At 38.0% G+C, this 13,207-nt stretch overlaps 1 protein-coding gene across 1 annotated transcript in view; it reads right to left on the reverse strand.

Annotated features, from left to right (window-relative positions):
* LOC306857777 (unconventional myosin-Id) overlaps positions 1-13,207 on the reverse strand; it is a 74,255-nt gene that overhangs the window by 42,693 nt on the left and 18,355 nt on the right. The window contains exons 3-12 of the mRNA XM_079397909.1: positions 12,075-12,168; positions 10,584-10,749; positions 10,220-10,273; positions 9,800-9,895; positions 8,809-8,925; positions 8,508-8,711; positions 7,658-7,803; positions 7,432-7,546; positions 7,108-7,278; positions 454-524 (exon numbers count right to left, since the gene is read on the reverse strand). Of these exons, the coding sequence (XP_079254035.1) occupies positions 454-524; positions 7,108-7,278; positions 7,432-7,546; positions 7,658-7,803; positions 8,508-8,711; positions 8,809-8,925; positions 9,800-9,895; positions 10,220-10,273; positions 10,584-10,749; positions 12,075-12,168 (1,234 nt within the window). The remainder of the gene's footprint in view (positions 1-453; positions 525-7,107; positions 7,279-7,431; positions 7,547-7,657; positions 7,804-8,507; positions 8,712-8,808; positions 8,926-9,799; positions 9,896-10,219; positions 10,274-10,583; positions 10,750-12,074; positions 12,169-13,207) is intronic.

Below are 13,207 nucleotides of genomic sequence, written 5' to 3' on the forward strand. Positions count from 1 at the left end.
AGTATTATAACTGACACAGAGAGAGCCCTAGCTCATTAATTGAGAATATAATTTTAGATATCCTTCTTCTATACATTTCTCTCTTTGTCACACACACAAAGGAGCCTGACCATCCACAAGGCTTTCAATGTGGTGTCACATCACACCTACACCCACAGAACTGTAGGAAATAACTGACAGCCTGCAATCAGGCAAACCGCTGAAGTGAGAATATGAAACTGCATTCATATTCGAAATCAACTTCTTTTGGTAACCGACATTTACATCATTCGGACTGACTAATACGCTTGCGTCATTCAAAATGTTTATTTACCAAATGTTCAAACCCAATCTGTGCCCAAGACAAGAACTAGATCTCTTTTCACTTAGTTAAGCCTTCTGTGGGTTACTAAGGGTGCTTTTTAATTACAGCATTTAGGGCTTATGGTCTAAAACAGCAGAGAGTGCACTTACACCACATCTCCAGCATAATGGCGGATGCGGAAGTCTCGATCAAACTCCAGGTTTTTGTCCGTGGGGGAAAGCTGTGGAGACAGAGATGGGAAATTAGAGATTTTTAAAACAAAAAAAGTAGACTCTCGAAACTCCTAATAACACATCAACTGCAAATGTTTTAAGTAAACAAGCCTGCAAAAGTGCAGCAGCGTCAGAGAAAGAGTGAGGCAGCTCAAAGACTAGGAGGGAGCATCTAAGTAACTCTGCGATTATGAAAGATAGATGAGATGCGCACTTCTCTCCAGCATAAGTCGGCAATGTTAAAAAAGCTGTGCTGAAAGAAGTTCAGTGAAACACTGTGAAAGAGACTACACTATTTAGTGTTGAGTACCAAGTGTTTATAATTATAATTATAAAAAGGATATTTCTGACTCATTCATTCTGCTGCATTTGAAGCTGTAAAATGTACACCTGTGGCCACATGGTTTATATTAATGTATCAAGTTGCTATGCAACCAGCAGCCTACACATAGTGTTTTATTAATATTTTACCTGCTGGGAGAATTGTTAATTTAAATAATTTGATTAATAAAAGCAAATATTTACTGAACAGTAGTGTCTTTTTCCCTTATTGCTTATGCCGTATTGCTATTTCTTCCTAATCTTTAAGAGTGAGAAATGTCCAATTTTACTGAAAATGTTTTTAGAATTCCCTTCTAACGTGCTCTAAGGCCCTGTTATCAGCACCAGATCACTGTCCTCCTTGAGAAGTCTCTGTATGCTGGGTGAGGCCAGCTAGTGCAGTTATATAAGACTCACTGTCATTCATAAAATACAGTAGTGACAAAGGCAAGCAGCCTCAGCTCTCATTAAGATACAGAATGCTGCTGATCCACTGCATGGACACCCGTTTCTGCGGATTAAAGCAGAACATAACAATGACACTCTGATTGACTATCAGTAAGTTTTAGTGAGCTTTTGTGTGGCAGTCTCTATTGTGGTAAACGCCAGCATCTCTATTCTGTGTCGGGTGCCACTTTACGGGTCTCTGTTTGGTTTGTGCATGCGGTGACTCACTCGGCTCATTTTAACTGCAATACAGATAAAACAGCCCTCTAAGGGAATGGATGAGAAGCTACTATCTCTACCAGAGAGGACAAACTCTGAACACTTCACCCGAAGTGGAATAGCAATCAGAATCAATTTGAATGGATGGCTGAAGCGGTGTTGAAAAAAAACTCAATCATTTACTCATTTGAAATTGCAATGGAGATTCATATTTAATGTGGGACATCTGAGGACTGCATTTCTGATTTTAAGGTCTTTATGGGTTCTACCCAGACCAGGCTCCAAACACTCATTGGGTCTCTTAAAAAACATGATATATCTCAATTAGTCATGCCCGGTAACACGCAGGCACATACAACAACAAAATGTGTGAATAAAATGAGGTCTTTTTAGTGTAATCATCAAATATATGGAGCTACATTGCATGTGCCATTTTTCAAAGTAGAGCACAGATGACAAAGTCAAAATGGAGATTTTGGATTTGAAAAGAGTCTATACAAAAAAAAAAAAAAAAAGTGATGGTGAGAAAGAACAAGTTCACACCTTTAAACCTTAAGCATCCTTTATAGAAAGAAGTGGCCATTTAATAGTTTCACAATTTTATTTTGTCTTATGCACTAAACCATAAAGGTAATACAGTGTTAATACAGTCTCATTTAAAATAACCATTATTATTGTAAAAATGTCAATAAGGACATTTACATAGTTATTATATAAAATTAAAAAGCATATGAATTACGAAGCATCATTTTAATCTACTGGCTGCCTTAATATTTTTAAGATGCAAATTATATTAATTATCAAAATCCCAGTCTTCCCCTGTACATACTGGAACCGGTTTAAGTAGGACTGAACCAACGACCTTCCACTTAACAGCCTCAAGCTTTAATCACAAAAAAACCCCCCAAAAAAACAGATGAGATTTAGCCACCAACATTAAATGTTGCTGCACTAAAGCGTTTTTGGCATGTCCACAAGTTTTATTTGTAGAATCTGGATTTAAACTCAAATCATTTACACAGTTTGGGTCCACCTGTGCTAATCTGTAGGCCACAGTATCAAACTACAAGCACTCCAATTCTACCCGGTCCTGACTTACAGGGTTAAAAAAAAGTGTGATTGTACAGACACATTTAATCCTGGAACCTGCTGGTCGCACAGATGCCTCCCCACCCTCCTACTCCAAGCTTTATTCTCACCCCCCAGGACCACACCATCCTGTCTAACACCTGTGCTTCCCAATACAGTGTGTTGGTTAAGCCAAACAAACACAGTAATGGCAATTGCAACTGCCAACACAGCCCAAAATCTGCCATTCACACATCGACACAGCCAACAGCAGCCAGGCCTCCAAATCACTGTGGACTCTAGAAGTCTAGATCAGACAAGAAGCCAATATAACAGTAAACTGTGAAAACATTTATTTGCGTTTATACCAAAAAAAATAAAAAATTATAATCCTTGTGACTGCAGCAGAAAGAAAAATAGGACTCATCAAATGTGATTCACAAAACCTTATTGTGGAATTTAAATCAGTTCAGGAACTGAGGAACAATGACTGGAAAGAACAAAAAAAGAAACTGAAAAATTCAAGATCTCTTCATAAAGTTTGAAAGTTTTTAAACTTTTGCATCATTGTACTCCAAATTACACAAGGCATAAATCATAGATATGGGCTGGAAAGACAGATTGGTCATGCAAATTGGATGCACTTTGAAAAGTCAGCTGCAAGCAAGGTCAAAGTTGAAATCCCTTGACCAGCACTGTAGGGTAAAGCTGAAGCAGAGTTCAATGCACTGGCCAACGTTAACATGAGTCATGTGGAAAGAACTTCAAGAAAAACAACCTAGCTAATGCTAAACTTAAAAAGCTGTGTCCAAACTTCAGGTCCATTGATGTGTCGATGCATGTCACACTGGGAATTCATCCACCAATTATCTGATAACATACGTGCTAAACGTGTGTCGGTGTTTCACACGTCACCACAAAAACAATGCAATTACTTCCACTACGATAGAAACGAGTCATGATCTCTTCCTAATGAACAGTTCTGCAGAAGAGCAGGCCACAGAGGCTACCGGAGCTCTTCTCCAGGAGCACAAACCAACAGCTAATTGGCTGGTTGCTTCGGCCTACACAAGCCTGATCGGATAATGAGCCTGCCCTCGCCTTCACACAACCAGACATCCACGCACTCCCACGGCAGCATCCGCTCACACGGCCACACCTGTAATCGGCACATGATGAAGAGAGGGAAAACAAAGGGTGGGGGAGTTGGGATCAAAGAGAAGAACAGGAGAAAGGAACGAAGCCCCTGACGCTTACCGTCAGACAGCCGCTTGTGTCAGCAAATAACAGTAATTAAAAGCTGATGGGAAAAGAAGCATTTTTAATAACACATCTGGAAGGATCAAAGCCATTTTAAGGGTATCGATGAACAAGTGGGAAACACAGAGAACACCAAGAGCCTGCGAGGCACATGAAGGAAGACGTAAACAAAATGATAAAGCACAGAAGGTGAAAGTGGCTGTAAATGAAGCACATTATTGAGATGGATATGGCAGCTTGAGGCTAGATCTGCCATTACATCTGATGTTTTTATCTTAGATAAAGCATATAACCTATATACACTGAGGCAAACTCTTTATTCAAGCAATTAGATATGAAAGTGAGGCTTCTGACATCAAAGCACTGTTTTACAACTAAAGTTTTAGTTTTCTGACATTTAAAGAGGGCAACTTGTTTTGTCTAGGGGAATCAAATCATCTCCAGCATGAGAATCAAAGCTTAACATCTAACCACTAGACGATGACTCCAGCAGCATTTGTCCTTTATACTGTATACACAGTGTAGAGATATTTGTAAGGATCAATAAATATAATAATGGTAATACCTCATACTATAATATATTGGTAATTATTAACCCAGATGTTTTTTAAAACTTGAAAAAAAAAGACGTAACATTTGAGGCCTTATTTGGTACAGTAGCAGTATTACAAAAAAAAATCTGCATTGTTTCTGTCTGCATGAATATAACAGCTATAGGCCAGTGGAAATGGGTCCAACACATGCAGAACGTACAGAAACCATTGTAATTACAATTAACATTAACATTTGGAAAGTGACTGAATTTAAATGACTGTTGTATTTCACTGATGTTTCCATTTAAAAAGTCTTCAGGGTTAAAACCTGCTAATGTACACCACCCCTCGAAAGTCTGGGGTCAGTACAAATTTCAGATTCAGATTTAGTTCAGATTTCTGAAGGATCATGTGACACTGAAGACTAGAGTATTAGCTGCTAAAAATTCAGCTTTGCCATAGCATGAATAAATTACATTTCACAATATATTAAAATAGAAAACAGTTATTTTAAATTGGAATACTATTTTGCAATTTTCATGTATTTTTGCTCAAAAAATGCAGCCTTGTGTGCATAAGCGACTTATTTAAAAAATAATCTTACCAAACCCAAATCTTTTTTAACGCAAGTATAGTAGTATATTTCATAACATTTGTTTTGCACAGTGAGTTCAGATGTCACTATTAACACCTGTCCATGATTTTAAGTTAAATTAAAATCATGTTTTTAAAAGAAATGAGCAGAAAGTGTTACAATTCATTGCTCTCCTTCACTCAAAATTAAACATCTATGCTCTACAATCTATCTATAATCGGCAGAATTTTAAAGCAGTCATCCACAAATCATTCAGAACATTTGAATTTAAAATTCCAAAAAGAACAAATTTATGAAATAATGAAGCATTTTTTAACTCTTACTCTGTACAACCAGTGCAGATTATGGCAGAGCAAGTTCCATGTTTCCTATCAGGCCCAAGTTAAGAGAAAAGAACTACAGAGAAACAACTCCAGTCCACAGAGCATACATTTCATACTTGAAATCAACCAAGGGTAAAACTTTTCCTCTTAAATCGAGACTGCAGAGGAAAAGAGCAAAGCGAAGAGGGTAAACATCCTCAGTGGGGGGAAAAAAGACAAGAGACTTGGCCACAGATTTTTAACAAGCAGCTCTTAATTGTGTTGTTAAAGTGGCCTGCACAGTTTGTGTCTTCCAGAGAGGATGTCCATCACCATAAACAAGCCTGGAAACATCTTAGAGGTGGCTGAAAGACGAAAGTGTCACAGCCTAGATCTAATATGCGAGATAAACACACACCTGAATATAATATAACGCTTTCCTTATCCATTTCCCCCTACTGACCGATCAATTTCTCTTTCATATACTCATTTTGCATGTCAAATTTTGCGAGAGTAGCCATTACATAAATGGATTAGCCATATCTAAAACATGATGTTTGTGCTCACGCGCAGCAGGAGAAAGACACATCATCTATCTATCTAACAGGCCTGAGATTCCTCCACAGTGAGGAGCAATCCTCCGCATTACAAATGAGCTCTGAAGGACACTTATTATTCCTGCATCCAGGGAGACTTTTGATTATTCACACAGCCTGACGTGGGGGAATTATCAGGGGGCAGGCGATGCCTGCTCACTTCTCCTTCCCCCTTTCGATGTAAATGCAGCATACGTGAGCTGAGGACACATTCTGAGAGCATTCTGATAAAGTTGTACCTAAACTCACCCTTTAGCTGGGTCTGTGCCCAGGGCAATGCACGAAGGGCCAATTAATGTCTAGAGACCATGTCTGTTTAGAGTTCTGCAAGGTGGGTTGTGTTTACATTTTGATTCGTTCACTGCCTTTTTCTATCTTTATCTCAACCCATCTCCATCCATAACTCTCCTACTCCCTTTTACTTTCTGACACTTTGCCAAGGCTGTGAGACATCAGTCTTACTAGCTTCCATTGGTTGCCAGTAACATCAATGGCTCAGCACTTAGAAATACTGGAGAATTTCACTGGACATTATTGCCTCCTTGTGTTGCTTAAGGGTAATGCATAAAATTCAACTCTGTTAGCATTCTATCATACTATTTCTAATTCTGTAGTATGTAAACTGTGGGGGAAAAAAAGGAAATTCCTGAATGACCTACTAGATTTGTAAAAATGTGCATTATTCAACAAAGACACTGGGCAATCATACTCCACTGGGTACTGTGTAGACTACATAGTTTAAAAGTTTGGGGTCAGCTCTTTTTTTGAAAGGAGTAACTTTTATATGGCATTAAACTGATCAAAAGTGAAAGTGAATACATTAAATTTCATAATGCTACAAAATATTTCTATTTAGTTCTTTGAACTTTCTATTCATTAAGAATCCTGAAAAAAACATTACAGTTTACAGTACACATCATTTGATATTGAAAGATGGAGCGGTTCCAGCGATAAAAGATGCCGGTCATGATTCGGAACCGCAGGCGGTGTGTAAAACTGCATCAAATTTCTGTGTTTTGTTGGCTCTGACTCTTTAGCTCCACCCACGGCATGCCACCAGGAGTTCCGCTGTTTTCAGAGAGAAACTTAAAGCTATACCTTTCTTTTCTGATAAAACTAAAGACTCTTCGGAGACATGAAGGATGCAATACTACTCTATAGGTACTCATGGTTAACATGAGATTGGGCAGAATTATGTGTTATGTCCCCATTAAGTAGCCTAATTAATTGGCATGTGTTATTTTCAATACCTTGCGGCTGGTGTAGTGGGCATGTTTCGCCAGTTTTCCATCGAGAGCCTGCAGGAACATCTCATCCGTCACTTTCCCCACATTCATGCATGCCTCATCCAGGACTGCAAAAATACCCTTATGCTGCTGTTCCACCAGATCTACGATGATCTGATTGTTGAAGTAGTCAATCTGTTTCCATGAACACACAAAAACAAATCACAACAAAGTTTATTTAGTTATTGCATTAAAGCCACAGAGATCCATGCAAAATGAGTTTCTCTTTGTATAATATAAACAGAAAAGATATGAGAAGTTTGAGAAAAACAATCAAATAAAGCCCACATGTTTCCAGGGGATGCCCTCTCTCTGATACTCTTCCTGCTCTTGTTTCAACACCAACTGAATGAAGAGCTGCTGTAGTTTCTCATTACAGTAGTTTATACAGAATTGCTCAAAGCTGAATAAAACAAGGAAGAAATTGGAGAGACACTATAATTACACTAAAGGGAGAAGAATAATATAGCCAATTAAGCTCCTCATTTATGTACGGTACAGCATATGCTCTAACCTGTTATTCTGAAAGATCTCAAAGCCATAGATGTCCAGGACTCCAATAACTGTGTTCTTCCCATGAACCCTGGCATCATAGTTTCTAACCTCAATGATATCATTGATTCTTCCCACAATCCAACAGAAAAGCCGCTCATAAATGGCCTGCGAGAAGAAAAAAAAGAATGAAAGTCTTAGGTGGATGAAGAAACACAGATGTGAATAGTTTAATCATCAGTGTTTGTCTGTATTGGTCAATATTTGTATTGTAATTGTACAGCTACGATGAGATTGTTTTCATAGCTACAGAGAGAAAATTGTAAAAAGACATCAGTATATACAGACATGCATAAATATTTACACTGACATTAAAATGTAAAACAGTAAAAACAGCAATTTGTCAATTGTGCAATATTATTACAATTGAAATGAAATTGTATGCAAAAATTGTACTTAATATTTTTTTGTAAACCAATATACTCTTTTCAGGATTTCTGATCAATAAACAGTTTAAAAGTTTTCAATAAGTTACAAACTTAGTTGTAACATTATGTCTTTAATGTCCCTTTTGATCAATTTAATGCATCCTTGTTGCATAAAAGGTATTATTTTTTATAAGAAAATATATTTTTTTTATGCGAGTAGTAAAATATAAAAGAGTTCAACAAACAATACAAAAATGCAGAATATAACATGCAAAACCATCTATATCATTAGTGGATCAAAACAATCATGTATATTTAAGGCCTGTAGAAGTTTTAATTCAGACGCTGACATGAAGCTCATACGCACATTTTTGGTCCAGCAGTTACCTCAATTTTGTTTACCACAGTCTCCTAAAATAAGTCTCCCAGAGCCCCAATTAATACCTTGGCCAAAGCATCACGGCCATAACTGGCCTCTTGATGATTGTGCTGTTTGTCAATGACATCGCGGCCGGTGGCCACAGTTCGATAGAGGAGAGCCTTTTCTACATTCTCGTCTTTGGTGGACAGCAAATCCCCCAGAACCGAAACTATCTTAGAGTTCTCAATGAGGGTCACATCTCCATCACTTCCAAACTTCATATTCCCCTGGAAAAATCAAATAATGAATCTATCAGTGAGTTTGAGCTACAGCAACTGGCTGCAGTTAGTAATACTTTTTAAACAAGCAGAAGTAGTACTAAACCAGATGCAAGATGGTAGCCAGGATCTTGTAAACCGTCTGAATTTCCTCTGTAGTGAATCCAATGACCTTCATGGCATCAGTGACAGCTTTAAAATCAGCACTGTCGTTTATAGAGGACTGCAAGATTGAAAAGACAATCTGAGTGAGTTACGGTCACAAACAAAAGCTGTCAGATCCTAATACATTAAATAAAGTTAAAACATCCTGACATTGCTTCTGACTAATTCAGCTTTAGGGATAACAGCCTGGTTGGTAAACTGGCTAAAAGCACTTCATTTAGTGAAGGTAAATCAATGCTTTTGAAATAGGAGGTCATTAAACCCACTATTACATTCACATCTAATTTACAGCCGAGCAATTAAAAGCTGAAAATTGCTGACACAGCAACTCAATCCCTAGACTTCCTAACACAAGAGCGCAACACTCAAAACGCTAATTATTCTGGCATGCATATGGCTAACAGCTCCTGCAGAGAAACACTGATTTCATACAGCAGGAACCTTTTGCAGCCACAGTTATGCTGGACAGAGTGTGAAGTTTAGCCAGCATGTGCACCTATAAAAGACTTGGGAACGGGCATGAAATGTTCTAAGTGCTTCAGGCTGTTTCAGACCTCTGGGAGCTCAACAATCCGGCCTGTTCCATGACGACAACTTGTTTGTTGCTCTAAATTAGTTTTTATGCCTGCTCATTAAACTCCCCGCAGAAGCAAAGGAAAACTGCTAAGTCATCTAACCTCTTGACTCAACAGGCTAAAGATATGAGGCAATTGCAAATAGGTTTTAATATGCACCAGTGGCTACTGTACCCATAAACGACTATAATCATATTCCCTGCACAATTATGTTTGATTGCCCCAGAATGGTTTTATTTTCCTGAGATGGTCTTGAGATCCTTTTTGATGTCTGCAACAACCCAAACAGAATTGTCATATATTACACAAACCTAACCACCCACAATAGTCTCTTTTCATTTGTATATTGAGCAATACCTTTATCTGGCCTCCAACTTTGATGTAGGTGTATGCTGTGGGGTCTCTCTGAATATGCAGGGACCGCAGCTGAGCATCTGGAGCTCCTTTTACCAGCTGAAAAATAAATTTAAAACACTTTTGATTTTCCCTACAGGATAATTTCTCCTGTGTTGATATGGAGAAGCATGAAAATTATAGTCTTGATAATAATGGTTTGCAGAGCATTAACAAGCAGATGGAATTGTTCTGATGTTTTGCACATGTTTTGAAGCAATAGGACATTATTTTGAGGGAGCAATAAAAGTAAGAAATGATTAAGCTTTGGAGGCTCTGACAGAGCAGTCATAAACACAGGTTTGGTGGGATTTGTCTGGTGTCTTGGAATGGCTGGCAAAACAAAAACAGCTTTTTAATGTCTGCAGTGAGTTCTTCACTCACCTGGTAGAAAGAGTGGAAACTCCTCTCTCCTTCCTGCTGAAAAATGACTCGGGACTACGGAAGAAATTTAAAAAAGTGTTAACGCTAAATATCATGTGGATTTTTAATAAACAAATATTTCACAGCTTCTCCAGCACATGTTGTATGAACAAGGCAAGACAGTTATCTGAGTGTTTTAAATCAACATTAAAAAAGTATTAAACTTATTATTGTTAACAATAAATTTTTGACAATTTGTAACAATACTGAACAAAATGAGTAATATTACTATCATAATATTTCATTATAAAATTTCTGTTTAATTTTGATTAATAACGCAGTTGCATCTAAATTGCTTTATTTGCTCCTCTTTAGAGCCCCCTACCTTCTCAAGCAGGTAGTTGTTGATATGGCCACCAATGGGGTCTCCCTTAAAATCAAAGTTGATATCCATGTACTTGCCGAACCGACTGGAGTTATCATTGCGGTTGGTCTTGGCATTCCCAAAAGCCTCCAGGACGCAGTTGGACTTCAGCAGCATGTTTTTTACCCTGTATAAACACACACTCTTTTCATTTCTACTGCATTTATTAGCCACTTGTGCATCAGTTAACTACTACAGCTAAACCAGTGTCAGTTTTAATATGAGGCTGATGGATCTGATTGCTTCTGACATTAGAGTATACACAAATCTGTCTCTATGAAGCCTTTACAAGCAAGTATACATGGTTATATTTGGCTATTTTAGTGTATATAGTATCACCATGTGGTATCCCAGCATGGCGGTTAAGAGTGTTTCAGTCAGTGGATGATTTATGAGGCCTGCTGCACGGGTCAGACCACAGAATGCTCAGCAGTGGTTCTCCTGCCGAAAAGCCATGCATGACCTATACTGCACATTGGAGGAAGTGCCTGACAAGCTGAAGAGGTACTTACCCTACTGTTACAAGCCTGTCAGGCATTAAACGGGACATTTTCCTCCATTTTGTGACCCAAATACCTACAGCATCCTGTAAAATTCCACATTGCTTTGGACTTTTAGCACAGTGTTGCTTTAGGTATCCCAACAGCAACATCAAAGTTAATTACTTTTAATTATCTTTCAATGGACACTATAGACTACAAAAACTCCAATCAGTGCTGGATGCCCCTGTGTTTTGGCATAATTTTAGATGTACTTCCTGGAAAATATTTTCCACTGATCAATGCCCAGTTTCCAAAGAGCTTTAACCTTTAGCAAGCAGAGAAAATAAACCATATCTTCTGAGTGCAATAACACTGACATGAGATAAGCACAAAGCACGATTCAACAGTGGATAACAGTTGCAAAGCATGATTTTATTTTTATTACTAGTTAAGACAAAAGAATAAAGGTCTATGCAGCACGTTGCACAAGAGCGATCCATAAAGATCTTTATGATTAATCGTAACATGCCCAATATGTTCCTCTATGCTGGGTGTTATTTTTCTCAAGCTACATAGTTAAAAGAGAGATAAAGCAAAAAGCATAGTGGACTTTCCTATCATTTATTTATCAAGCTCGACTTGGATCCGTCATATTTCAATTAGCGTGACCCAGCACTATTTTAATCTCTGGCCTACATTTCACTTCTATCTCTCCCCATGAGAAAATAAATGTATTATTCATTCACTCACTACCATGAGAAATTTCACTCTGAAAATTATGCTTTCTCTTAGTTGTAAGTAAGCAGTGATTCATGTGATTATGAACAGCTTTTACATAAACAGAATACTGAAATGCTCAGTGGTTGTTGATTATAACATTAAGGAGGCATGCTATGCAGCATGGTCTTAATATGACTCATCACTGCAGCAGTGATGAGAGAGGAACAGAAAGGCTTTTTGTTGTACGTACCTCTCCACCTCTGCTCTTTGGCTGGGATTGGTGATAGCAGCAATATATTGCATAATATATTTACTCGCCTCTGTTTTTCCAGCTCCGCTCTCCCCTGCAAAAGAAACAAACAATGACTAATACTTACATATGAGTATCTAATAGGATTTAATAAACTGAACTAATTATAGCCATTATAATCTACAATGGAATTCAAAAATCTGAGACTACTAGTAAAAGCTTTCACTTCTCTGAGTTGTTTGGTAAGACCTAACCTATTTATTGTATCAGATAATATTATACAACCACACAGAGGCACTCGTGAAATTAATCAGAATCAGAATGAGCTTTATTGGCCAAGTATGTTTACACATACAAGGAATTTGTTGCAGTGTCAGAAGCAGGGGCGTGTCTACGTGGTGGCCAGGGGTGGCACCGGCCCCCCCTGAAATTTGGCTGGCCACCCCAGGTGCCCCCCCCTACCAGATGTCTTGCGATAGGCTTGTTTTTAGTTAATTTCTAACTGCATCTGGCGTATCTTGGCATGTGTAGGCAGCTGCCTAGGGCCGCTTTCTTCTCTTCTTTATTAATTTTAGGCATTTTAGCGTGATCTAAATGACAAATGTCGAGAGTGCATAATATTACGCGATCATGTAATGCGCGAGCACGAATCTCTCCACTCGCAAGCAGATTTCCTTCACTTGCACAAAACTGGACGTGTGCTTTTAAATCTACATTGTTCTTTTATGAATTGGCTCGAATCTCACTCAGATATTGTGTGTATGCTCAAACGTTATCCTCGCATCACTGAAGACCAGAAAAGCTTTTTTTTCTAATTCAAGTGAAGAGTAGGCTTTTCTCACTAAATGGAAGCAAGCTGAATATAGTTAGCCTTCTCTAGTTATTAATTTTATTAATACTTATTTTAGTTAAGTGCTTAAATTGTAAATATGCATTTATTAAATTATTTTATGTAGTACATTTGTATTTTGTTGTTTTTGTATATAGTTATAGAAGCAAATCAACCAGGTTCCAGAAATAATCACTAAGGCTGCTTCTGAAATAAGTGGGGGTGCTCTCTTAATGCACATTTTCATATATTTTGTCCCTTCTATTGCTATCAATATGCTGCTACTTCGAGAGCGAATCCCGCA

The sequence above is a fragment of the Barbus barbus genome (genome assembly GCF_936440315.1).
Source record: "Barbus barbus genome assembly, chromosome: 38".
Classification (NCBI taxonomy): Eukaryota; Metazoa; Chordata; class Actinopteri; order Cypriniformes; family Cyprinidae; genus Barbus; species Barbus barbus.